The 26,123-nt window shown below is 42.4% G+C and overlaps 10 protein-coding genes across 10 annotated transcripts; 5 read left to right on the top strand and 5 right to left on the bottom strand.

Annotated features, from left to right (window-relative positions):
• Positions 1 to 843: 843 nt before the first annotated feature.
• EAE97_003412 (uncharacterized protein) lies at positions 844 to 1,500 on the bottom strand (the record flags this gene model as incomplete). The annotated part of the gene is made up of 2 exons (XM_038873924.1): positions 844 to 1,296; positions 1,417 to 1,500. The coding sequence occupies 2 exons, from the start codon at positions 1,498 to 1,500 to the stop codon at positions 844 to 846; spliced, it is 537 nt and encodes a 178-aa protein (XP_038735787.1).
• Positions 1,501 to 2,953: 1,453 nt separating this feature from the next.
• Positions 2,954 to 4,946, top strand: EAE97_003413 (uncharacterized protein; the record flags this gene model as incomplete). Its single annotated transcript, XM_038873925.1, has 6 exons — positions 2,954 to 2,996; positions 3,051 to 3,187; positions 3,250 to 4,505; positions 4,563 to 4,588; positions 4,655 to 4,822; positions 4,876 to 4,946. The coding sequence occupies 6 exons, from the start codon at positions 2,954 to 2,956 to the stop codon at positions 4,944 to 4,946; spliced, it is 1,701 nt and encodes a 566-aa protein (XP_038735788.1).
• A 539-nt stretch (positions 4,947 to 5,485) lies between these two features.
• Positions 5,486 to 5,992, bottom strand: EAE97_003414 (uncharacterized protein; the record flags this gene model as incomplete). The annotated part of the gene is made up of 1 exon (XM_038873926.1): positions 5,486 to 5,992. The coding sequence occupies one exon, from the start codon at positions 5,990 to 5,992 to the stop codon at positions 5,486 to 5,488; it is 507 nt and encodes a 168-aa protein (XP_038735789.1).
• Positions 5,993 to 6,808: 816 nt separating this feature from the next.
• EAE97_003415 (uncharacterized protein) lies at positions 6,809 to 7,258 on the bottom strand (the record flags this gene model as incomplete). The annotated part of the gene is made up of 1 exon (XM_038873927.1): positions 6,809 to 7,258. One exon carries the CDS (start codon positions 7,256 to 7,258, stop codon positions 6,809 to 6,811), a length of 450 nt encoding a protein of 149 aa, XP_038735790.1.
• A 3,051-nt stretch (positions 7,259 to 10,309) lies between these two features.
• On the bottom strand, positions 10,310 to 11,268 carry EAE97_003416 (uncharacterized protein; the record flags this gene model as incomplete). Its single annotated transcript, XM_038873928.1, has 2 exons — positions 10,310 to 10,782; positions 10,839 to 11,268. The coding sequence occupies 2 exons, from the start codon at positions 11,266 to 11,268 to the stop codon at positions 10,310 to 10,312; spliced, it is 903 nt and encodes a 300-aa protein (XP_038735791.1).
• A 2,968-nt stretch (positions 11,269 to 14,236) lies between these two features.
• On the top strand, positions 14,237 to 14,903 carry EAE97_003417 (uncharacterized protein; the record flags this gene model as incomplete). Its single annotated transcript, XM_038873929.1, has 2 exons — positions 14,237 to 14,313; positions 14,366 to 14,903. The coding sequence occupies 2 exons, from the start codon at positions 14,237 to 14,239 to the stop codon at positions 14,901 to 14,903; spliced, it is 615 nt and encodes a 204-aa protein (XP_038735792.1).
• Positions 14,904 to 15,825: 922 nt separating this feature from the next.
• On the top strand, positions 15,826 to 17,088 carry EAE97_003418 (uncharacterized protein; the record flags this gene model as incomplete). The annotated part of the gene is made up of 1 exon (XM_038873930.1): positions 15,826 to 17,088. The coding sequence occupies one exon, from the start codon at positions 15,826 to 15,828 to the stop codon at positions 17,086 to 17,088; it is 1,263 nt and encodes a 420-aa protein (XP_038735793.1).
• Positions 17,089 to 17,272: 184 nt separating this feature from the next.
• On the bottom strand, positions 17,273 to 19,502 carry EAE97_003419 (uncharacterized protein). Its single transcript, XM_038873931.1, has 3 exons — positions 19,106 to 19,502; positions 17,643 to 18,867; positions 17,273 to 17,570 (listed from the first exon to the last, which is right to left on the bottom strand). Exons 1-3 carry the CDS (start codon positions 19,331 to 19,333, stop codon positions 17,464 to 17,466), a joined length of 1,560 nt encoding a protein of 519 aa, XP_038735794.1. The 5' UTR covers positions 19,334 to 19,502; the 3' UTR covers positions 17,273 to 17,463.
• A 541-nt stretch (positions 19,503 to 20,043) lies between these two features.
• Positions 20,044 to 23,093, top strand: EAE97_003420 (uncharacterized protein; the record flags this gene model as incomplete). Its single annotated transcript, XM_038873932.1, has 8 exons — positions 20,044 to 20,619; positions 20,684 to 21,002; positions 21,122 to 21,162; positions 21,214 to 21,571; positions 21,622 to 22,025; positions 22,079 to 22,353; positions 22,405 to 22,553; positions 22,606 to 23,093. 8 exons carry the CDS (start codon positions 20,044 to 20,046, stop codon positions 23,091 to 23,093), a joined length of 2,610 nt encoding a protein of 869 aa, XP_038735795.1.
• A 928-nt stretch (positions 23,094 to 24,021) lies between these two features.
• Positions 24,022 to 24,852, top strand: EAE97_003421 (uncharacterized protein). The gene is made up of 2 exons (XM_038873933.1): positions 24,022 to 24,396; positions 24,530 to 24,852. Exons 1-2 carry the CDS (start codon positions 24,221 to 24,223, stop codon positions 24,621 to 24,623), a joined length of 270 nt encoding a protein of 89 aa, XP_038735796.1. The 5' UTR covers positions 24,022 to 24,220; the 3' UTR covers positions 24,624 to 24,852.
• Positions 24,853 to 26,123: the final 1,271 nt, after the last annotated feature.

Consider the following 26,123-nt stretch of genomic DNA (forward strand, 5'->3'; position numbering starts at 1 on the left):
TAGTTAAAAGTATAAAGAGATTAGTATATAAGAATATACTTTTAAATATAAAAAATTATATATTTCGAAAAGCTAATAAAATATTAAGTTAATATTAATATACAAAAAAGATATAAATATATTAAAAAGAAGTATTTATTTGATAGAAGATTACAAATATATTATTTTAATAAAAAAATTAATATTTAAATTTGATATAATAAATATTAAAATAAAGGGAATTTTAATAGAGAAATATTTTTTAATTAATATTATAATAATTATAGAAAGATAGGTTATAATATAAGAACTTATTAAATTGATATAATAAATCCTAGATTATTAGATTCTTAATAGCTTAATTAATTAAATTAATGATTATTAAATAATATGAATTCGAAAGTATTAATTGAGGTGAAAGTAATTCATTTAGTGATATGATCCATTCAGTGATGAATCACGTTAAATTGTTGATAAAATGTGTATTGAAAGAGAAAAGTGTAAATTGAAGTGAAAGTGGTTCACATGCTGATATGGCCCACATACTCATAAACCATATTAATCATTCTTTCTTTTGCGAATTGACATGAGCATTATTAATTCATTCAGCTTCTGGAAGCATAGCAATGATGTATTATGTGTGGAAAACTAGAAGTGAACTAACTCGGCAGCATTCTTCTTACCCCTGAAAGGCCCCAGTTGTCTTCCGGGAAGCAAGTGCTTTGGTCTCAGGTACCAATTATTTAATATAAACACAGGATCATGCTCCACAAACCTAGATTTGACCCCGTATGTCAACGTATCATGATTGCAGCATCAGAAGCGATCCCGCCCGCACCCCTTTGTCATATGCTGTGTAATCCCTTACAACAAACCGACTATTACTGCCAATCCACCAAGCAAGCCAGCTCCAGCACCAATTTCGTTTTGAAGTCCCGCGTTACTTGTGGCGGAAGCTGACGCAGACGTCGAGGATCCAGTTGCTGTATTTGATGAACTTGTGCCCGTCCCCGTAGTTGTAGTTGAACCTGAACTTGTTGTGGCTGTCGCTCCAGTCGCACTGCTTGCGGCGCCGGACGAGGTCGAGCTAGCGGACGATGCGCACGAGACTACTGATGGCAGATTGGTTACGCCCGAAGTTCTACATAGATTTTGGGCATAAGCAACTGCAGTCTGCTCATCCTCGGCGTCACAAGCGTCGGCCAAGCAACACGCGATGCCACTCAGAAATGAAGAGTTTGAGCAAATGCAGGCGATGTCCAGACTGGTGCAACCAGCGATCTGAGAGCCCGTCGTGTACTGGGTAACACACGATTGCTACATGGAATATCGATATCAGCAAGCTGGCTTCATGATGCACGACATATTGACACACGGCTGAACCAGAGATAAGGGTGATTGGTATAACGATGGAAAGAAAAGCTTATCCAAACTCACTGCACAGGTTGGGAGTCCATTCTGTGCCGAGGCGAAACCTGCGAGCACTGTGGTGATGGCAATCACGACGGAATTAGTCTTCATGTTTTCGAGAAAGAAAACAAGACGACAATAGATGATTCAATTGGTGAGTTGTCGAATTGATTGAGTTGGTTTGGCAGAATGAGAGGAAATTAGCACAGACTGGGCTGAAAGATGGATGATTGAAGGGAACTCTTAAGGTCACAGTCTTTCTCCAAGAGGAGGTAGCATCCAGGTTTAAATAAAATCAAGCCATACAGAGTACAACTTGTGCAAGCCACCACCATATTTTTTTTTCGCGATTGAGCAATAGTGGCATCGGTCCTGCCCCCTGCTAAAACCTTTTTGTACAACAAACTCAAAATGACAATCACAGCCAGAGAATTCACGAATTTATTTGACTTTCTTTTCTTATCGTTGAATGGATACATGGAAAATTAAGAAATGAAGGTAATCACGGTTGAAGTTTCAATTGCAGTATCTCCTGGCTCTAGGTTCGTATTTTTCATTTGCGACCCTAAAGTTTATATAAAGTTTTGGCAAACCTTGGAAGTATAAGTAGCTAGCTGACAAGATAAGACGGCAATGGCAAGACTCGAATGAGCTCGATATCAATACCTACCTAGTACTGCCTCATCCGTATTAGATAGCTACCTGCTAGGTGAATAGATGGTAGGTAGGTATTCTTTTCTATTGTGATCAATATTGAGTCTATGCCACAGACCTCGGAACTAGTAAGTAAATCATTAGCTTTCACGTCCAGTTGATAGGTCTCATTTCAAATAAACCCTTGGGCAGTTGCTCCTAAAATCTGCGAGATAGTGTCTGTTCAAATCCATAGCCAAGTTGGGTAATAAATATTGTCGATATTTACGGTAAAATTAATTATATTTTTATGTAACGTTGATTTTCTATTTTATCACCTATCTATCTATCTATCTATCTATCTACCAAGCAAAGATACTTTTCCTCTTCCTCGTCCTCCTTGTTCTTTGTCCACCTTAATGAATACCTGGAAAGGAACTTATTAGCTATACCTACTAGGTACCTAGGTAGGTAGGGATAACAACCCCATGTTCAACGTTCCCCGCAAGCATTCTCGAGCCACTCTGACCCTTTTTTTTTTTTGGACTGATCATAACCTGGAATATTAATTGATCTTTAAGCTTACGAGGCTTAACCATACCTATCTAGGTAGGTACCTACTCTACCTACCGAATGAATCATCTCATCCTTTATCTAGGTAGCCCGAGCCGATAATCATTTTAGCCACAGCACTAGCCCCAAACATCTCCCATGAACCCCCAATAATAAGTTATAGTCGTCCACGGGTATCACCAATCGCATTTCCAAATTTCAGCCTTGTCCGTAAGCACAACCAAAAAATCTAGGAATGGACACCAAACTATTGCGAGAGTAGGACAGAAGGACTTCCCATCACTAAGCCCAACCAGTACAAACTATTTCGCTGCTGGACTTACATTCATGAACAAGAGAGCTTCCTTATCTATCAAAGATGGGGATGCTTATTCTAGAGGATAGGATGGAACATGTTCCTGGTAGGACTTGGTGTTATTTCAATCAGACATCTACCTTGTACTGATTATTCCAAGGCACCACTAGATATTTTGACGACCCCGAAAGACCTCAAGTCGCAAGTGCTGCATCTGCCGGCTTGAAGTGTGATACATCGGGTCCCGTTCCCATCATTCTCGTCCCGCAACCTAGCGATGACCCCAGGGATCCACTGGTATAGTCTTCTATCCAACGCGGGAAGACATGTCTCTTACTGATTCCTTTGATGGTATTTAGAATTGGCCATTATGGAAGCGTGATGTTATCCTTCTTGTCCTCTCAGTCGTTTCGATATTCGCAACCTGTCTGGGGCCCATCCTCGCTGCGAATACCCTAACTCTGTCATTACATTTCGAGCTACCATTTACAGAGATCGCGATTCTGACGGGGTACTATCTGATGGGCGTAGGAGCCGTTGGGATCTTCTACATACCTTCGGCTAGAATATGGGGCAAGAGACATCAATTCCTTCTTGGGACGGTAATCTTGATTTTCTCAAGTGCTTGGGGAGGTGCTTCCAAATCTTATGCAAGTCTGGTTTGGGCAAGGATATTTCAAGGGATAGGAACAGCTCCCTTCGAAGCTTTAGTCAACGCTACCGTTGGCGACATATATTTCGTTCATGAACGTGGTAAACGTATGGCTTTGACTAACCTTGCAGTATTTGGTGGATGTTTCTTCACACCAATCTTAGTTGGTAAAATTACCCATACAATTGGTTGGCCATGGTCGTTCTACCTTGTCGCTATCTTCGTTGGAGTTTGTCTGCCACTTGTGATCTTTTTGGTTCCCGAAACCGCATATGTACGGCCTCTTCATTTGAACACCGATCTAGCATCGATCGACGAAATAGACCAATTTATACTGAAACCAGGCCATGAATTAGAACAAGTACTTCGGGGACCTAACACGACAGAAACCACCGTCACCGCAAATAGTAATAGTAGTTTGTCCCCGCATGATAAGCCTAGAACGCACATTTCATATGGCAAAGGCAAATCAAATTACAGGAGCACTCTCATGTCATTTAGTGGTCGCTACTCCGACGAAAGTTTCTGGAAACTTTGTTTGCGCCCATTCCCTCTGTTTTTTCAACCAGCAATCTTTTGGGCCTGTCTTATTCAAGGAGCCCTTATCGGCTGGACCGTCTTCATCGGAATCATTCTTGCGGCAATATTTCTTGGTCCTCCTCTTTTCTGGGACGAAGTCAAAACTGGCTATGCCTATACGGGTGCGTTCGTCGGCGCGATTCTTGGTTTCATTGTCGCGGGTGTTCTCTCTGATTGGAGTGCCAAATATATGACGAGAAAGAACAAGGGCATATACGAGCCAGAATTCAGAATCTTGTTGGTGATTCCACAGTTTATCTTTGGGTGCGCGGGGCTTTATGGATTTGGGATTACGGCAAATAGACCAGTGGATTTTGGCTGGTTTTGGCCAATTTTCTTCTTCGGCTTAGAGGTTATGGGAATGGTAATTGGAGCTGTAGCTAGGTGAGCTTCTTCTCCCACGCTTTAAATCTTGGAGAATAGCTTAGCTAACATTTTTAGTTCTCTTTATATTGTTGACGCGCACAGTTTGTTTTCCCATTTCTATTTACTCTTTTCGAATCTAATATGCATGATTTTAACAATTGATATAGGGGACATCGCTATCGAAGCATTTACTTGCCTTTTGATATTTAAGAACTTCTTCAGTTTTGGCCTCACATGGAGTGGATACGAGTGGCTTGTTAAGAATGGCGTTTATGATACTTTTATGATCATTTCAAGTATCCAAGTTGGCATTTGTCTGCTAAGTGTTCCAATGTGTAAGTTCTAGTTGATGATAATGTTTTAGAAAACTTACTGATACTTACTCTAGATGTATTCGGAAAGCGGAATCGGGCGTTCTTTCACAAGCATGATATCCTTGGTCTTTTGGGTTTAAGGTGAACAATACGAGATTTAACATCCGGATCTGTAAGAATAGAGCAAATTAATGTCTTTGATGTTGAATTTTGTTTCAAGTTCGCTAACGGATATCTGACAACTTGGAATATGCGCGATGTCACTAGCTCTTTGCATGCCACATTCTTCTCGTTTTGATGATGACATGAATGGGAGCTTAAATCTCTTTCTGAATATGCTCATATTAGGGTGTCCTGTTGGAAAGATTGAACTTGGTAGGATATGTATTCGTACCATCGGTTCTTAAGTACACATCTGGCGTGCCTGACTCATTTCACTTCTTACATTACTTTTTAATTCTGTATGCCATACATAGAAGTCTCAAGCGAGAGTCAATTGCCACAGATAAGGATCTGGTCCATTCGAACACACATGTTTGGATGGCAGAGATTCAATGATGGGTTGTATTTGATTTATTTTAAAGTCATGCTGCCATCTCCCGGGTCAAATGGGACACTCAATCCATCTGGAACAGCGCTAGCGTATGTTGTAAGATCTTTCCCCTATTTTTCAAGCTTCTTTATTCACAAACCCTTGAATTTTTGGTATTGTCTTGCTTCTTCCGATAGCTGTTTTTTACCACCAGCATCTTTCACAATGTACTCAACACACAAACGATCCCAATTATCCCTCACCCTCATCAACCCCAACGCAGTCACTATATCCTTACACCTTTCTTCATTCCGCTTGGCTTCCGGTTCCGGAGTTCCATCGACCGACTCTTGTGTTTCAAAGATCTCATCCGCTTTCACAAAAATCGAAGACCATTGCAAGTCTTGCTTTTCTATATAGCTGTGCAGAACATTCCATAGAACGTGAACCTTTGTGATTGCCCTTGAATCATCATCCGTGAAGCTGCGGAGATGGAGGAGGAGAGATGTCCGAAGATTCAACCATTGCTGGTATGCATCGTCGGAGAGGACGACTTCAATTGCTTTGTGCTGGGATGCGTCGGTTGGTCGTTTTGATGATTCGGGTTTGGATGATTCGGGTTTGAATTCGACGAGGAGTTTTGTTGATAAGATGCTCATGTTGTATGAAGATGAAGTCGGATTGCCTGTGATCTTTTAAAATTCTGTGGCCTAGAAGAAGGGAGTGGAGGGGAAATTTGGTACGTTCTTATAGTCAGGGTTTACTGTCAATATGAAAGATCATATGACTATTCTTATTTCTTCAAAGGGAAGCAAGCATTGGAATTTACTGTCAACATCCAATCATTCTTTCAGAACAATCTATTTACTACTTCGCAACAAAGAATACATTCATCTCTATTGTCGTCTGTCGTTAAACTAAGAATTCAATCATGGCAAAGATGTCTCTATATTACAAGCAATGTTTATTCATGCAAGCCATTAATTATGTAAAACACAAAAGTTATGAAAATAGAACCCATGCAGCTATTGATTTGACTGAAGAAGAAAAGTAGTATGGATATATTGCTAATCACCGCAAAGGAATCCCCTTAAAGAAATTTCGCTCGCTTGGAATCCATCGATGTAAAAGGAAGTGTACTGGTCATGTTTGTTAAACCTCTTATGATGATTAGGATCTTTGAAAGATTTGAAAGATCTTAAGTACTATATCTCTCACGATAATCAAGACCTTTTTCTTTTGTCGAAACCATTTCTCTTGTCAAGCAGTTGATGTGTTCATGGAGAACATTCAAAAATTCCTTGCGTCCGCATATCCACAATGTAGCTTGTATTCCTATCCATCCCAAAATCCGGCTACTTTCCATTAATCATCAATTTCCTTCCTCTCCCATCCTTCAACACTCAAAACGCCCCATCCGCATCTCACGTCCACGCTTCACCAATACCCGACAATAAACCCTCAATCCTTCCCCCTCAAGATTTCTCCAACTCCATAAACGAAACAACGCCCAACTGTCCCTGACTCGACGGCCCTGCCTGATACGTCACACATATAAAATCCCCATTCGCCCTATTCTGCAACGCCAACGCCGTCTCGATTCTCTTATGCTGTCCCTCATGCAGTGTCAAATACTCATCATTGACTCCATACTCATAGAGCACCTGTGGGGCATTCTGGCCGCGGCTCAGCTTCCACATGATTTCCATCTTGCAGATCTTGTAGTTCCAGTACTTATAGTCGCGGTAGTGGTTGTGGATGGAAGACAGGGTGTTGGTGGAGAGTGCCTTCCATGCTTGGTTTCCAGAGGAATTCCAGATGATCTGGATGGCTTCGTACCAGGGTTCGTAGTCGTGCGCGTTGCCGGCGTTGACTGTGAGGGGTGGCGTGGGGAGCCGAGTGAATCGGACTATGACCATAGACATGATGAAAGTTTGACGATGTGTATTTTTCCTGCTTTGATATTTGGTCTGTGTATTATGTTGGAACTTTTGGAGATGGGGAGCATGTTTATATTGTCAAGCAATTCGCTTGAAGGGTTAAAGAACTCACCTATCTTTAGGAGATGAAAAGCAGAGCAGAAATTCGATATTGATAGTTGCTTGGGGAATCGTGCCACTTTCCATACCTTTCAGCCCTTAGCTTCAATATTTATCTCGCATTTTCTATCCCTCCATTTGCTTTACCCATCAGAGATGATTAATGATGGATTAAATTTCCACAACCGTTGAGCACATACCATATGCAACTCGACAAAAATTTCTTATTGAAATCAAGTTTGGATGCAGAAAAGATCTTACCATATGAGCTAAAGAAGATCGGTATTAAGCGAAGTATAGCAATAAACAACATCAAAATCCTGAACCTCCATACATAAATCAAATAAAGATGATCCGACCATGTGTAATAATGTGAAGAGATCTTAGAACATTGGCTATTATCCCATCATTTCTATCGTCACTCCAACCCCTCCCGTAGTCTCGGGCCCCCCAATCTATCCCATCTCACACTCCCATCCAAAAGCTCCAACACACTAAAATCATCCATCAAAACAGACCCTTAACCCCCCCCTTCCTCTTTTACCGAACCTCAAGATCCAACTATCCCATACACCACATGCAGCACCTCCACCATCGAGGTGCCACCCCCCAACTCCTTCAATCTCTTTTCCAACGTCTCCGCCTCGACAAACTGATACTCTTCCATCCCAAGTCTCCCCACCGAAAACGTAACGGCAATACTTTGAATCAAGACACATTCCACGCTGCAGTTGTGTTTCTCTCCGATCAGCTTGGTGACGAAATCCCATAGGATTTTGGCCGGGCCATCATCTGGGTGGATGAATGGCAAGTCGTGTTGCATATCCCATGATTCTTGGAAATCTAGGGTTGAAGGCGGGGAAGAATCTTTCACTTGTGTGAATCTAATTGTTACTTTAGCCATCGTAGAAATCCTTTACACCGACTATTGAGAAGTGCTGAGTAAGTGGCGATTAGCAGGGTCTCGTTTGCGATTCGAATTTTGATACATTCCGAAGTAAGCGGTTCCGGACCGTTCTATAGGTAAGTGAAGGTAAGAATGTTTGCAGAAACATCTCGTGGACAGCGGAGACTGTGTGGTAGCAAACGATAGCCTCTTCCTGTAGCATGACTAAAATACAAGCATGAGAAGAGAAATACACCAGGGCAAACAAAAGTTACAGGTTCAAGGATTGAAAGATAGGCAGTCTCTACTTGGGAGAAGAAAAAGGCAAAAATTAATCATCGTAATAAATTCTATAATAAATCGATCAATATGAAATCACAGAAGTCAATAACATTGAATAAACCTTTCAATAATCTTCGAGTGTAAAAATCATCTCAATATCTGATTCTCTGAATTGAAATGGAATAATTGGATTATTGAAGGGCTTTGCCAGTAGTCAATTCGGGCCTGTTTTTTCTCCTACGAAGAGGCAGTCACAGGGGTTTCATCCACAATCTATTCAGATATCCGAAGTCCAGTGTGACTAAAACAAGAACTCCTGATATGCCCTGTTAGGAGCAGTCACAATTAAGATGAATTCCATCCTTCATTAGCAAACATAATTCGTGGCATATCCATGGGTCATCTTCACGATCACTTTCTTCAGTGCTCTTTCCACTGGATAGTCTCCATGACATGAGCAAATTGTTATATAGAGACAAAAATTCAGACTTATCAGTCATGAATTGAAATCTGCAATTCCCCAAAAGACAGTGCGCATATTTTCACTATGGATGAAGCAGCAGTTGAGTTCAAACGGATAGGACCTAGTCATCTCCAAACAGCCATAGGAGTTCAAGAAGAGTCAACCTGGTTTCAGACCTGTTTATTCCCGACAGACAGCGATAATGTCGATCTGGTGAATTCGATCCTTTCCACAATTGGGGGCCACTACGTTCCTGGCAGTATCAATAACATCGCAATTCGATGCATTGGGGTCGTTTGGCAACTTGGTGAACCGGAACTTAAGCAACATCTGATGGAATTGAATCAGAACCGCGTGGCGGAACTTGATAGGTACAGACTGCGGACGGCATTGGCCTTTATGCGTCTCAGAGGCTTTGTCGAACGCTTCCATATTTCGTATGAGCACATACCTCCTCCAGCGGTCAATAATTAAAACAATTATGGCCTAGCATAGGACTTCTAGGTTGAGGTTGTCTCGCAGACAGTGGATCGGAGAATGACATGAATCTAGAGAAATAAAATCTACTTCTGGTCTGACATGGATCGTGGTGAAGTTGTTCTTTTTTACGCAACGCGATATTTGGTATCCCAATATCCTGCTTTGGATTTCTACAATCAGCCCCTATGGATATTAGACCATTATGTCTGTCCGAGGTTTTGATATTTCCCAGTTCATCCTTCGGCTAATTAAGCATGTCATCGCAGCTCTATACCCCTCAAGCAGAGGTGGAGCCCACAGAATAATCAAGAACATAATACCCAAATGAAAGTGGTAAGACATCTTTCAATGTCTAGATTCGATATTGACATTGAGATATCAGAGGTCCGAGGGGAAATGATTTGTCAATTGAAGAGACTGCATCTTCAGTATATTATGACCCTTTGAACATAATCTCATCTTTCTGAAGAGACTTAACACCCCAAATATGTTGGTCATCAAAACCATGAAGATTGATTATTACTGCTATCGAGACCGCCGAAAAGATTCTTTGAAGCAACGGGGAACATTGTAGTATGTGGTATACGTCAGAATCGACCATGAAAATTTTGATAGAGTTTCCTTGCTCTTCTCTCACTTTGCATTCACGGACAATAATTTGGCTTAGAGGACAATGTTGAAAAGGAAAACCAAAGTTGTACTGATAAATTCATGTTGTACTTCCTATCTACACAAACAGACTTAGCAATAACCGCCCAAAACACCACAACCCATTGCTGAAATGCTATCTCATCATGTCCCCACATTGATATCATTTAAAGGCTTCTTAAAAAGCCATTTCCTTCTTAATCTCCGCAATCGCCAAACCTGGATTCAATCCCTTCGGACATGTCCTCGAGCAGTTGAGAATGGTGTGACATCTGTACAAACTCATGCTGTTATCTAAAGCTGCCTTACGTTCTTCCTTCTTCTGGTCACGGGAATCCGCAAGCCATCTGTAACTTTGCAACAAGATAGCTGGTCCCAAGTACTCCTCACTGTTCCACCAGTAGGAGGGGCAAGATGTCGAGCAGCATGCGCAAAGAATACATTCGTAAAGTCCGTCAAGCTTCTTACGATCCTCCTTAGATTGCAAGTATTCCTTTCCTTCTGGTGCTGGGTCGGTGTGTTGAAGATATGGCTTGATAGACTTGTATTGCTTGTAGAATTGTGTCAAATCTGGAACAATATCCTTGACAACATAGGTGTGGGGTAGTGGGTAGATCTTTGTTTCGTGCTTAGCGTCTCTTGGAATGCGGCCTATAGAATAAATAGTCAGCTAATGTGTTTTAATACCGAGTTGTTGATTGACGTACACAAACAAGCCAATGTGTTTACTCCATCAATGTTCATTGCACAACTACCGCAGATACCCTCTCTGCAGGATCTTCTGAATGTAAGAGTAGGGTCGACCTCATTCTTGATTCTAATAAGCGCATCCAACATCATAGGTCCAGTCTTGTTGAGATCCAAAGTATAAGATTGCATGCGGGGCTTGCTGGTTGGCTCATCTGGGTTCCATCTGTAAATGTTGAACGTCTTGATCAAAGACTCAGAGTCGGCAGCAGGTTCCTTGACAGTAGAAGTCTTGGAAGCAGATTCCACAGGACGAGATGGAGAAACGGTAGGACTTGGAGGTGCTGCACTGTCGACTGATGCCATAGTTCGCATCTGTGTTCTGAAAGCTGGTCGTGCTGCGGCGAATATCGCGCGTGCACTGCGGGCACTTGTGCGGAGAGAAGCCATTATGGAGGAGTGGAGTTGGAATATCAGGATCAATTGGATAAGGTGAATAGGTTCGAAAGGTAGTTGAGTATTATTACAATGTTGTATGTATCAATGGTAAGATGGAGAGAGAGAGCCCTTGTTTGAAATGTCAAAGGATCGAGACAAAATCACAAACAAAGTTGTCAATTGCATTTAAGAAGTTGTGGAGAAGGCGAAACTGCTCTTGAACCGAAATACCGACAAAAGTCGCTTACCTCACGAGATCAACCAATCAGAGATTGTTTTATTCAAATCAAAAAACGGAAAAAAGCGGGTGAGGTTATTCCCGTAAATTTGTAGCCGGGTCCCGACCAATTATTAGTATTTTGATTCAATTACCTAGGTAAAATTATTACCGTCTATCTTCAATATATACCAAGTTTGAGCTATGCATCCTTGTTTCTATCGCCAAGATCATATTTATTCGTATATTTTATATCATTTATATAATTCCAACCCGTACAAAGCTAACAATATCACCATCACATTATGTTACATTACATTCATTGTTCGGAAGTCAACGTCGTGGAGTCCATGGAAGATTTAACCTGGGTATGTAGTCAAGAGCGGCTCCAAGTAGATCCTGGCGCGGCTATAACTGAGTACCTGCAGAATGTTCCATATCATGTGATGTAGGATGAATGGAGCATGTGATTGGTTGTCCACTGCTTCAATTGGGTCCGGAATTATCGTATTCGGAAAATGTGTTAAAGAGCGATTGCAATACACTCACTCTATGACGTTTAGACTACTTAGGTAATGCTATATGCTACATTTCTCAGGCTCAAAAGCTATGGACCAGGCATAAGTAAGGCACGACTTTTAATTCTTGCCACTTGCTAAACTTGAGATCCGATCCATTAGATCCAGCATCTTGTGCTTGTGTATTGATCGGAGCTAGCAAATCGAGTAACCATTCTGAGCCAGTTTGGCCACAACATCCACCGTTCTTTCTTCCACAGTACTGGGAAATCTCTACATTGCACATTTACGCGTCGTTAGAAACTGCTGTTGAATAATTTGTTCAGTGATGGATTAACTCGATGGAACAAGCACACTGTGGGTAATAGTAGGCATGTCCTTTATCAATTGCCAAGAGTGTGGTGGAGTTTGAAAACATCTGTGCAAGCGAGCTTGGGGAGCTGTTCACATGTGTGAACTGCTTTGGTAAAACATCAAGTGATGAATTTGAACATGCTGTTGGCAATGAGAAATAATGCAACTTGATTGCGCATTTCGTTGGAAATGACATCTCGAATTTGTGTACGTCCAAAGCATGTCATTATCTCGCCCGTTATTTGAGCACACTTGAACCCGGGATCTAGGAATTATCTCTTTCCAGCAAGGTGGATACTAAGTAGTATCATTGCTCCAAAGTTCTTACATAGCAGGCATGATTAGGTTTCAAACTTCTTAGTTGGGTAGGCTTTATGCGATGCTAATAAGTCTTGTGGGAGTTGGCAATTGATTGCTCGTTTGGCTTCAGATCGATACCAGTACGGTACAAAAACATTCCACAATCTCGCCTCGCCCATATTTAAAGCATCATTAATAACATGGGATATGAAATCTAGCCAGTCTTCAATATGTCTTCAAGTATATCTTTCCTTTACCGAATGCGGCGTCTGCAACACATTTGGCATTCCTTCAGAGAGATGTTGGGCCTCACAAATTCTTGGAACATGCTATTTTTATGGTAGTATGATAAGGGAAACAATGGAGACCGTCAAAAATGGCGACATACTCCGAGTAATCGATTTATGGTGCCTTTACTCCACGATACTATGAGGAGCAAAGATTTGGGGGATTTCCAATGGTAAATGATTTGAAACTCCGTAACATTCTGATAAAGGAAGGTGTGTTTGAAAAAGCTATTTTGGCATGCGGCAGGTATTGTTAACGTTAAGAGGTGCAGGGCATGACTTTGTAGTATCACGGACCTTAACTGCCCCTCTCAGTCCTGATACTATCATGAACTGTAGTCCACGTACGTAAAATCTACGAAAAGATCTTTTAGAGGAAGCAATCTTGGCTGAGCACAAGGAATGTATGGCTGCAACTATCTTCCTTCCTCCAAAGAAGTTTTTAAGGTTGATCATCCTTGGGGTGTCAATGATCAATCTGTGCCGGATTCGCTGATCTCCAGTTGAGAGCAAGCAATGTTTCAAAAGTTCAAAGTCACTCTTTGAACTTTCTCCACCCCTCAAATAAAAGCTATATTTGAGTCTAAATCAAGATGCCATTAGAATTTACTAGAAATCGAAGATAAAACTTGCTTGCACATGGCAAGCACGGAAGTGGCTTTACCCCAGCAAAGTATAATTACCCCGATACCAATAAGTAAATCTGACAAGATTCAATCTCAAAATACTCGTCAATCTGACCAGGAACCCATTTCAAGAAACACTGCGCAGCCCTTAGGCTGGTCTTGGCTCAATTTCGTGTCAGCTGACGTTACATCTACTCCCAAAAGGAGACACTTACCACAAGAAGCGAACATGATTTTTCCAGGTATGTCATCCTCATCCTGCGAAATCATACCCAGTAAAATTCGAGAATGTCAACCTTACATCAACAGCATGCGAAACGTGTCTAAGAAGCTACTCTATCGTAAAAGTTATGTTTGGCAGGGTCACGTCTTCTGTTATTTCAAAAGTGCACAATTTTGTTCATTCCTCCGTATACACTGAGCCACTATGCCGAGCATGTATGGAAACTCGTTCGTCAGATCCTCTTTGGCTGATTTTCTGCAAGTGCTTCAAAGTAAATCCTATCTCTATATATTCTCAAGGTTCTCCACTGAAGATGTTCTTTTTGCATCATCAAGTTTCCCTATTTCTCGTTTCCAATATCTCAAAAGCTTTTTAGCTTATCGTCATTCCTTGCTTTCAGGCTTAGTCCTACCCACATTCTTTTCTGTTTCAAAAACCATACATATATTTGCAAAATGCATTACTCCTTTGCTTTGTCAGCTTTTGCTGCCCTGGCCTCAACGGCATCTGCTTCGCTTATTATCAACAATTGGTCAGTACACTTACTTTCAACATCTTCCAAGTTATTTCTAACGTGCGTCTAGGTGTTCCACAGATGTATACCTCTACAAGTCAAACAATGGAGGTTGCAATACCGGTACCAATGGAGCTTGCTCTACTGCTTCCAATGCTAGCCCTTGGATTATCAAAGCAGGCAAGGGATCTAGCAGCACTCTTACCCTTCCATGGGACACTGATGGACATGGAACATCAATCAAGATCGCCAAGACATCCAACTGGAAAACCACACCTTCGGTTCTTCAATTCGAATATGCCTGGACAACTGGCCAATACTCTTCCCTTTACTGGGATCTCAGCGATCTGGACGGTTCCGGGGCCGGGCTGGTTGGAACCCCTTTCATGAATGATAACGTGAAAGTTACTCCATCTGGTACTGGCAGCGGGTCAGGAACTTGCGTGAAGCTCAAGTGCCCTGCAGGTGCTCTATGCAAGGATGCGTACAACACCCCCGATCAAACTGCCACCCGTTCCTGCCCATTGACAACTGGAACTATGTGGTTGGATCTGTGTGAGCCAACCGGCGGCTTCAATTCCAGGAGAGAAATTGGCTTTGAGGCTTAGTCGTTGCTGGCAATGGAGCGAAAATTTAGCGATGGCATGATCTCGCTTGTGGTCGTGCTTTGGATAGGAGGAAACTGGCCTGGTTGCTGGAGTTTTCTTTTCATATGTTCATGTATTTGTGAGGGGGCGGAGGAGTGCGGCACCATTGTATGATGACATGCCGGTGGCTAATCTATCTCATATGTTTCATGTACAACTAAATTTAAATACCATGGGGGCGTTGAAGGAGCAAGGCAAATTTATACCCTTTTCTTTGCTTTGAATTTGTCCGTTCTACAACCAGCATCCCCGAGCCAAGCTGGAACACAGGTCATTATGTTTCGTGATAATCTTCCAGCAGTGCCGTTGACGAAGAAGACACCATGTTTCAGTTTCGATTCGTCTATCATTGATCCTAAAATACGACACTCATAACATTCCCCTGTGGCGGAGTGCAGAAGTGTCAGACGAATCCTGGCTTGAGATTCTGAGACAATGCAATCTTCCTATTTCAATAGAGCCTTAGTACATGGTAAATATATATTTTGTGTTATCACTGCAGACTTGGCTTTTGAACATCTTCCGAGTTCCAAGTGACCTGAATTTCTTGATACTCGAGTAAGTTGTCTTGGAGGAATGAAAAATCACGGATAAGGTCTTAAGCGGCTGGTCGTTTGTGATTGGCTGGGTCAGACATCGGATTCTCCACACACTACATCTCCCCGAACTTCAATGCCGATGTTCTCTTCCCCAGGAAACCTGTTAATCAATGAATGGGGTAAGTTTTGCTGTAAGTTACAGATTTTTCTTATTTCCTTCTATTTATGTTCTCTTCTTCTATCATTACAGTATTTTGCATACTCGTCGTGTTTAATTGAGATAGGAATACGTTCAATTGACACCAAATCGTCAAGAATTAAGTACCCCTCCATCCCAAACCACCATGTCAACCGGACCTCTTCGCAGAGGTCTCTCGCAGATCCTCAAAAAAGACCCCTCAGACATCGTAATTCTCTCTTCCCTCCGCACTCCCATAACCCGTTCCTACAAAGGACAGCTCTCCTCTGCCTACCCCGAACAACTCTTACACAGCGTTCTCAAAGCCACACTCTCCGCCAATCCCTCTCTCGACCCCGCGCTCATCGACGACGTATGCGTCGGTGTTGTTCTCTCTGAGCTCGGCGGCTCGAAAGCCGGCCGTATGGCTATGAACCACGCGGGCTACGATACCCGCACCTCGTTCTCGACGGCCAACCGCGCGTGCAGTTCGGGATTGCAGGCTATTACTAACATTGCAAATTCGATTGCGATGGGCGGGATTAATATCGGTGTTGGAGGCGGAATGGAAAGTATGACGAGGAATTATGGTTCGAAAGCTATTCCTGTGGATTTGTGGCCGGAGCTGAAGGATGCGGAGAGAGATACGAAGGATTGTATTATGCCAATGGGTCTTACGAGTGAGAATGTCGCGAGTAGATATGGAGTTGGCAGAGAAGAACAGGATAAGTTGGCGGTGGAGAGTCATCGCCGTGCGGCGGAGGCACAGGAGAAGGGGTGGTTTGATGAGGAAATCGTACCGGTTACTACGATGTGGCAGGAGACTGGCAAAGGAGGTGTGAAAGTAGGAGAACCTAAGGAAGTTACTGTTACAAAAGATGATGGGATTAGAAAGGGTGCTACGTTGGAGAGCATGCAGAAGCTAAAGCCTGCGTTCAAGGAGGACGGTGCTTCGACTGCGGGTAACTCGTCGCAGATTTCTGATGGTGCAGCAGCTACATTGATGATGCGTCGTAGCACTGCCACCTCACTTGGATTACCTTCTTCGATTATTGGCAAATGGGCCGGTACAGCGATAGCTGGATGTCGTCCCGATGAAATGGGAATTGGACCTGCGCTCGCCATTCCAAAGCTGATGGAGCAAGCTGGCATTCAAAAGGAAGAGGTCAATGTGTGGGAGATTAACGAGGCATTTGCCAGTCAAGCCATCTATTGTGTGAGGGAATTGGGATTAATGGGTGCATATGAGAAGGGCGATGTGAATCCAAAGGGGGGAGCCATTGCATTGGGTCATCCATTGGGTGCTACTGGAGCAAGAATGGTGGCAGGTTTGTTGGCAGAGTTGAAGAGAAGAGATCAACAGGTGGGTGTTGTCAGTATGTGTATTGGTACCGGAATGGGAATGGCAGGGATGTTTGTTAGGGAATAAGTAACATAAGGAAACAAAAATATCTGTATAATTATTGGCTTTGAAGTATAACTTTTATCGGGTTACAATTTCTTGTTTGAGGCCCAACGCTCAAATATTGTGAAACCATACGATACTTTTCAATGCCGATTGACATTCCGGGATCGAAAGGCCCCTTGCTTGACCAGGTCCCTTTGATTGTCCCTTTCGAAATACGACAATTGAATAATTAATCTCCAAAGATTCCGGCCATTGAGTACCTAGGTAGCCCTTTTCTTTTCCAGCCACAACCTTGAGCCTCAGTCCTTTCAATCCATATTTTCAATGTCCCAATTCGAATTTGACAATCAAGTGAGCTCCCAGGTCAGCAATTATTGTATTACTACGTATCTTTATTTAATGTCTCCAGATGCGCACTGCCTTATCTGCTCCACCGCTACCCACTTTTTCTCCATCTGGGCTCCAGTCTACGGCATAAACTTCGTCTTTATGGCCAGGTAAATCTATGATCATTGTCAGCTTTAATATGCATTTGAAAGTCGAACTTAGATTGGAACATTGTGTTGTAAACATACCTTTAGCTAACTTGTGAGTTGCCATATCCCATACTTTCAGTGTTGTATCCTTACTACATGTCACTAACAGCCTAGAATCAGAGCTAAAGGCGCATTGGTAGACGGGTGCAACATGACCTCTCAATGTATTGATGAACTTTCCATCACGGGCGTTCCAGACCTTGGTATGGTTGTCAAAACCAGAAGAGGCAATGAGTAGTCCATCGGGCGAGAAAGCTACGTGGTTCACTTGTTTTTGATGACCTAACATTCGTGCTATAGGCTTTGTTTGCTTGGAAGGTTCCCAGAGGTACATGGTGAAATCGTCACTGGCTGTGACAAGGCGTTCCACGACTTCACCCTGAATTCGGGAGGCTTTGAGGAAACGTTCCTCTGCTTTCTTGACCTTTTCCTCCTCTGTTGCAGGGACCTTGCCGGTGTGGTCGAAGTAGCCGGTTCGCGTGACAAATTCTGTCGATAGTGCGAGATGGTTGACCCAGTGCGCGTGAGCATTAAGAGAGTGTGCGAGAGTTCCGTCCTTTGCATTCCAAACTTTGACAGTTTTATCGCGAGATGCGGTATAAATGAATCCAGTTCCTCCCCATTTGACACATGATACTGCGTCTTTGTGTCCAGTTAAGACCAATTCAATCCTCTGTTGATTAGTCGACCATACTCTAACAGTAGAATCTTTAGAGGATGAGGCGAGTCTAGGTTCTCCCGGTTTTTGAACGTGATACGGCTCCCAAGCAAGATTTGTGACCCATTTTGAGTGCCCCTTCATTGGACTGCCTAATTGCTTTCCGGTTTTAGGGTCCCATATCCTGACAGTGTTGTCCATACTACCCGTCGCAATCCTCGACTCGTCCGGCGACCAACTAACAGCCAATACCCAACTTGTGTGCCCCTTTAACGTGTGTACCGGAGTTCCTGTATCACAGTCCCATATACGTGCCGTATTGTCTCCGCTACCACTGACCATTCTGGAGGAGGACCTTGGAGAAAACTGAGCGACTAGAATGGATTCGCCATGGCCGGGAATCGTAGAAGCGCATCTCGAAACAGATTGGACTTTGAAAACAGCTTGTGGTGCCGCTGAAATATTTTGGGTCTCTTCGGTACTTATTAGACCCGGTTTTATCAAGGTCTTGTAGACTTCTGTAGGGTAGGCAGTTGTAATCTTCTCTGCGGTCTTCTTGTCTGATACGGGTAGGGTGAATCTGTAAGGAATATACTCTGAAGAGTCCTGGGATAATTGTTAGCTTTAAATATTCAAAACCATTGTAAACAATCATAAATTTTCAATCTTCAGAATATCTGTGAACAATCAAAAGCCTTCAATCTTCAGAATGTTTATGAGAAACCGTAAGGTTTGAACGTTCATAATCGAAGCCAACAATGACAGCCTTTTGATTGTCTGTAAGATATACAAACAATGATAGGCCTAGAGTTTCCGTGACATTCTTGAAAAATAGCAAACTTACATGTCCCAAAAGAGTATTCAACAATAGCTCCAGGTTCTTTGGGTCTGCATTTGCGACTGGTACGAGAACAGGCCCATTACCGATAGGAAGACCTGTAGTTTCGTCGAAGAACTGGATTCGAAGACTTCCTGCATCGCTGGGTATTTCCTCAATGTCTTGTTGCGCTCTCGATCTCTCTAAAGCATCCGTTCTCTGCCTTTTGCTTGGGGGTGGAAGTTGGGTCGACATGATTGAGGAGGTTTAGAATGCGATTGATAGTGTATTTCCAGAGGATTTAAGAGAAAAAGACTTGCCTCTTTGCAAGTTCTGATAGAGAGGACGTAGATAAGAAAAGAGGAAGAGTCTTGTGCGGGGGTATCTCTGGAAATCTATAGTAATCAAGGATTATTACACTAACAAGACTAAAAGTGAATTCTTGCGTCTTGATTCAACTTTTTTTCAAAAATAATTTGTGGGGTTAGCCTTATTAGCTTATCATCGATAAGGATTTGATTAGTCATTGATCAACAGACCAATCGTTCAAAGGAATGCAATCTACAGTAACCCCATCAAGATGATCTGCTCTGCGCACTCTCCAGGACTCTCCCCACATTTCCTGCCAATCTTTTCTTGTCTTCACATGCAAACAATTCCATCTCTCGCCATACCTACCGAGCCTACTAGATACTAGAGTAGTGGTATCCATTCATAAATGAGGACTAAGATCATTCATCGTCACTTCACTTGATCATCACATCATCTCGTTACAATTCCAATCACAATTCAATTAGCTAATTCCGTTGATACGGGAAGAAGAGTCATATCTTCGTTGGATCTCAGCAATGAACAATCCATCCATCCACTTTGATACCCAAACTAATACTTTAGTGGTTAACTTGTGATACTTCCACAGATTCGACGACACATATATTTCAAAGGAATGCTAGGTGATATTGAGAATGGCTTCATTATCAAGACCCTCAACATCTTACAGTACTAACTCTACGTCTTATCCATGTGGGTATACAAACTCTAATTCGTATTCCTTGCCTCCTCATGGTCCTCGCTCAAGCACTGCGCGTCCCAGTACAGTCCGCCCAAGCACTGGACGTAGGTCACGAGCAAGTTCCATTCTTGGAGGGGGTGAGTCTCAGCAGATCATTTGTGCTGTCAGTGAAGGTCGTGGAGTATCTCCGACTGTCGGGTTAGCATTTGTCAATATTTCTACTGGCGAAGCAGTCCTCAGTCAGATCTGCGACAATCAGTTCTATGTCAAAACTCTTCATAAATTACAGGTCTTCGAACCTACCCAGATTTTGATTGTGTCTACTTCCGGGCCTCCGAACCCGAAATCTAAGATGTATCAAATTGTGGAAGAGAACATATTGGGAGCCAGAATTGTTACAGTAGATCGTCGTTACTGGTCAGAAACGTCTGGTATTGAATACATCCAGCAATTGGCATTCAAAGAAGATCTCGAGGCGATCAAGGTGGCTATCGGAGGCAATTACTTCTCAGTATGCTGCTTTTCTGCTGTAAGCTTTCACAGCGGCCTTCGCCCCTCTTCGTGATATTTTCTAACATATACAACATATGAAGGCATTGAAATACATTGATATGAGCCTGTCGCTTACTTTTGCATTTCATTCTCTCCGAGTTAAATACCAGCCCTCGGAGGACTCTATGATGATAGATCTTGCTACTATTCAATCACTTGAACTAATCCAGAATTTGCAGAATGCCAAGTCAAAAGATTGTTTATTTGGACTGATGAACGAAACGCTGACACCAATGGGATCACGACTGTTGAGAAGTAATATTTTACAACCTTCGACCCAGTCAACCCTGCTAGCTGCCCGTTACGATGCATTGGCCGAGTTGTCGGAAAATGATGACATATTCTTACAGATCAGACAAGGTCAGTCCGACGTCCATATTTTTGTGTGCTCTCGATGTGGAAATGGTTTCATCGCTCTTCCTGTCGACGCATAGTCCAATCATACTCCCATATTTCGTCCCTTACTAATCAAGTTGTAGCTTTGAAGTTGATTCCTGATATTGAAAAGTTGCTTACTTGTGTATGCCCCCGAGTCTGTTTGTTTGTGCCAACATCCCCTGACATTCTGTAGCTTATTATCATCCCGACTGTGCCAGGTATTTGGAATTCTGAGCAAGATATCAACAACATTCTGATGTTGAAATCTTTTGCATATTCTATCGGTCCAGTCTTTGAGAGTCTATCAGGTGCTCGATCAGAGCTATTGGTTCAGATACGTAATAATTGTCGTACGGAAGTGGTCGAATCTACAATACAATTCATTGATGAGGTCATAAATGAGGATGTTACATACCAGAAAACTCCTCTAGATCTACGAAACCAACGAACATATGCTGTGAAAGCAGGGGTCAGTGGTTTCTTGGATGTAGCACGCCAAACCTTCAAAGAGGCGACGGAAGACGCACATCAGCATGTGTCAGAACTCAATCGTATGCTTACCTTCTTCTAATGTACTGCATTTTTCTCACATTGGTGGCAGAGAACTATAAAATTCAAGGGGAAATTAGATTCGATAATCTCCGAAAATACTACATTCGCTATTTCGAAAATGACTTTGATGATCGAGCCATACCAGATGTACTCATTAATCGGTTTCGCAGAAAACACTATCTCGAATGCCAGACTCTGGACTTGATAAAGCTCAACCAGAAAACTGAAGATTCTCACATAGAAGTTATCTTGGGAAGTGATAAAACCATACAGGAGCTCCTCGAAAATGTACGAACCGAAATTCCCAACCTCTTTAAAGTGTGTGAGAGTATTGCCATGCTCGATATGATTGCTTCCTTTGGGCAACTAGTCACGAACCAAGATTGCTACGTCAGGCCGGAGATTACTGATTGTATTGCTATCAAGTCTGGACGTCATCCCATTCGTGACAAGGTATGTAGGGCTCAATCTACATCGTTTCGAAATACTAATCCATATCTCTCTAGGTGCCATCACACAAATTTGTACCCAACGACTATTACGCAACGCAGCAATCCCGTTTTCAAATTATTACAGGATGTAATATGAGCGGAAAAAGTACGTACATAAGAGGGGTCGCTCTTATGAGTGTGATGGCACAAGTTGGTTGTTTCGTACCAGCAAGCTACGCATCTTTTCCAATGATTCATCAACTTTTTGCTCGCGTGTCAATGGACGATAGTATCGAAGCAAACGTTTCTACCTTCGCATCTGAAATGAGAGAAACAGCATTCATCCTTAGGTTCATTCCATATTTTTCTCGCATTTTCATTTTACTGACCCCTGGTTATAGAAATATTGATGAGAAGAGCCTTGCCATAATTGATGAACTTGGTCGTGGGACCAGTACAAGAGACGGCCTAGCGATCGCTCTAAGCATTGCAGAAGCATTATCAGAGAGCCGAGCACTCATCTGGTTTGCCACCCACTTTAAGGAGCTTGGTTCGAAAAAACTCATTATCATCCGATGAGTATGCTTGCTAACAAGAATAAGCACAAATCATGTCTGAGCGCTCTGGGGTTAAGGTCTACCACTTGTCAGTTGACATGAACGACCCGACCACCATGACAATGCTCTACAAGCTTGATCAAGGCTGTGTTAAAGAACAACACTACGGTCTCACTCTAGCGCGTGTGGTTGATCTACCTCCAAAAGTGCTCACAGTGGCAGAGGATGTATCAAAGACTCTCATTGCACAAGCTGCTGCCAGGAAAAAGTCATCTAGGACTTCAGCGATTGATAAACGAAGGAAGCTTCTGAGTGCATTAAAAGAGCAACTCAAACAGCTTCTTGATAGCCCAATGGAGAATCAAGAATTGCTAGAATGGATCGAAAAGTTGCGCAGAGAATTCATAATTCGTATGGAAAATATAGAGATTTTAATGGTGGATAGTGATACGGAATATTCAGAAGATGAAAGCGAAAGTATTTTCAGCGGTGAACCGAGATGTGAAGAGATAGTGGCCAGCGACGGTACTTGAAATTATGAATTCACAATCAGTTAGCTTAAAGAGCTTCTTATGTATGACTAGGTATGAGAAAGATATCTTTTGAGATGTGCCACACAAGGCAGACCAAGAAGTACTGCAATACTAATCTCGAATAAACTTTGGAAATCAATTATGATCCCTTCTTTTCAAGCCATTTGGCGACCCAGAAATAGAAATAAGCACTTTTCAGAATATTGGCATTGGCCATTATGTTCATGTATTTAGGCATGCAGCAGTGCGTAGGGGTGAATATGGAAATCTCAAGAACGAGAGATCAGGGTGATTTGATTTCGAAGTGCTCCCATTGTCTATTAACGTCGTCGTTGGCATTCGTGTAGGAAGTTGAGAGCTAAGGTCATGAAACAGATGGATGGTGTAAGCATGTTTTTTTTTGTTTTTTTTTTGAGAATCGATAGAAGAATTGGAAGGTATTATTCGATCGTGCAATCTATGCAATTGTATTTGGAGAGTCTCACTGGGTCTTCGGGGTTGTAATGGTGTGCGATAACTAGTTGCAATCATGATTGACTTGGCTATTATCGACAGCAAAAATAGAACGACTTCTTGCACGGGACACATTTCGGAAGGTACCACAACCTCTCTCCAACAACCACAGCCGCTTCCCGAAACTAACTGCCATGCTGATCATCACGTATATGTCACACAACAGGTCGTACGACATCTACAACATAAAATCATGATTAAAGACCATTTATGCAAGCGATCGAACAATTAGATGAGATGCTCTCCTCATTTCGCCAACAAGTGCCTGCTGTTTCAAAATGCGGGGTGGTCCATTGCGCCCGCTCAGATGATGTGTGGGGTGATTTCATCAGCTATCGTACGACCGCTTCGTCTGAGGTGAGGAATCCTACGGATTATTTTTTTTACAACAATCGTGTTAGCTGATGAGTGAGTGGTATGTATTGTATTGTATATAATGGATTTGATGGAGGATATGAGGGAGGATTTTTATGATATTCGGTATATAATAACAATCACAAATAAAAGTTATTACATTTCCTCACACATTGTTCGATATCAAAATCAATTGAAACTCTTCTTCTACTACTACCCTCACAATACCACATACAACAACCCAATACAACCACCATAAAATGTCCACAATGGCCAAACGCGAAGCAATCGTCATGACCGTCGCCGCAATCGGGGGACTCATTGGCGCCAACGCCCTCTTCAAGCCTTCTCCTCACCACAGCATCAAAGCGGGAATGGATTCGCAATTACATTCCTACAATGCTCATACGAAACCGCATATCGAACAAGATCCCATGTATGTATTACTTTTTTGTGATTTTCTATCGGTGCGTGGATGTGTATTTTATTGTGATTGGTGAGCGGGGTGTATGGTGAGAGGGGAGATGGAAAGGAAAGGATAGGAAAGGAAGTGGCTAATAGGTAGATAGGGATACGATTTTTGATCGCACGGCGTTGATGGAGAGTGTTAAGGATAGGAAACCGTGGAATAAGACGTATGCTGAGAAGGAGAGGCATAGATAGATAGATAGATGTATGTATGGATGGAGAGAGATGGTTTGGTTATTTGGGGGCTAATGAGTCGTTTCGCATGTGAGCGGGGCTTTGGGTCGGCGTTGAAATTGGAATTGGAATTGGAGTTAGATTTCTTTTCTTGAGAGATGGATGGGGTTATATGATAGGTAATACAATTGATATATATATATTTGCTATGTTTTGATGAGGTACTGTTTCTTATGTGTTCGCGAATCTCGATGTTGAAATGGGACCTGAAAGTATCAACATCATCAAAGTGACGCATCGTGGTGAGAATAGAGAATTGTAGCATTCTACCTTCCGCTAAAGTGAGAAGAAGCCATTAAAAGTAAAGGAGAAGGATCTCTGAAATCAAGTACAAACATCCTCTCCTCCAAGTATTGTCGTGGTACCACCACTGGGGTTGAAATCTTGGTTATGCCCGGAAGCGACACCCCTGAACTCCCAAACGAGTTATAATTGTAAAATTCATGAATTACAGGAAAGTCTGTTCCAAGAACACTCAGTTAACAAGAATCTCTCACAAGTTCTGCAGATGACTTCAAATTCGAAGAGCCTGACGAAAATTAAGCTTGAGAGTTGATGCGACCAAAATGATCTGCCAGTCAATCTTAGACCTCGATTTCAATCACCCTTTCCCCCCACAAGATGTTCATCTTACATTTGTCCATCAAGCATTCATTCATCGAATTACTCCACGTCGCAGATCTTCAGATCGCCAGGAGGCGTTCGAAACAGTATTTCAGATATCAACGATGTCATCTCAAGTATGCGGGATGAAAGTGGATGACCTGGATTTATTGCAACTTCTCAATTTGACACGCACATTTTCCAAGGTGCCACAATACTTTCCGAATACTGTCCTCAATCGCGACAAGAAGAAGCTTCAATCTTGGGCCTTCAGACTAGAGAGTCTAATTGCATGATGTGAGTTGAAAAGAGACAGGTAAATCTCTTGTTCTTCGTTCGATTGATTATGAAAACTACATATAGTAACACCATACAATCGATACTACCGGCTCAAGTCGCAAACAAGGCTGAAGTGGGTCAAGTAACGTTCAGAGGCTACATACAGCAGTACCGTCTGTTGATCTCCCGACGTGTACTCATACTCATGGGAATCTAGCTGATGATTTATGCTGCCAGGTCTCCATGTTTGTGAGAAAATGCGAGAATGATTGATGTAAAACGCTGATAAGACTTGATGAATTCGAGAGCCTGAAAATGAGCAACGATTGAGGTGACTGTGAAGGTCAGACCAGCTTATTCTGTTTAGCACCAACTATGTATCGAGATGAGGTCCCTCCTTATTAACAAATAAGGATGAGGGTTATTGAGAACAGCAAGATTGAGAACAGTGAGCGATTCATTCTGATGCGGCGATTGAGTCGATATTGAATTGAGCAGAACAGGAAACTTTTAGTCCTCTCTTCAATTAGCAAACATTGTTCGTATGTAATATCTCTTTTCCAGACCAGAGGAATTCCA

This window comes from Botrytis byssoidea (genome assembly GCF_014898295.1).
Source record: "Botrytis byssoidea strain MUCL 94 chromosome Unknown BBYS_005, whole genome shotgun sequence".
NCBI lineage: Eukaryota > Fungi > Ascomycota > Leotiomycetes > Helotiales > Sclerotiniaceae > Botrytis > Botrytis byssoidea.

Excerpts from the sequence above, each read along its gene's own strand:
- EAE97_003421 (XM_038873933.1), top strand. The coding sequence starts at position 24,221 with ATGTCCACAATGGCCAAACGCGAAGCAATCGTCATGACCGTCGCCGCA. Across the intron at positions 24,397-24,529 it reads CATATCGAACAAGATCCCAT|GGATACGATTTTTGATCGCA; the intron begins GTATGTATTACT and ends ATAGGTAGATAG.
- EAE97_003419 (XM_038873931.1), bottom strand. The coding sequence starts at position 19,333 with ATGTCGACCCAACTTCCACCCCCAAGCAAAAGGCAGAGAACGGATGCT. Across the intron at positions 18,868-19,105 it reads TGAATACTCTTTTGGGACAT|GACTCTTCAGAGTATATTCC; the intron begins GTAAGTTTGCTA and ends CAATTATCCCAG. Across the intron at positions 17,571-17,642 it reads AACTCACAAGTTAGCTAAAG|ATTTACCTGGCCATAAAGAC; the intron begins GTATGTTTACAA and ends CAATGATCATAG.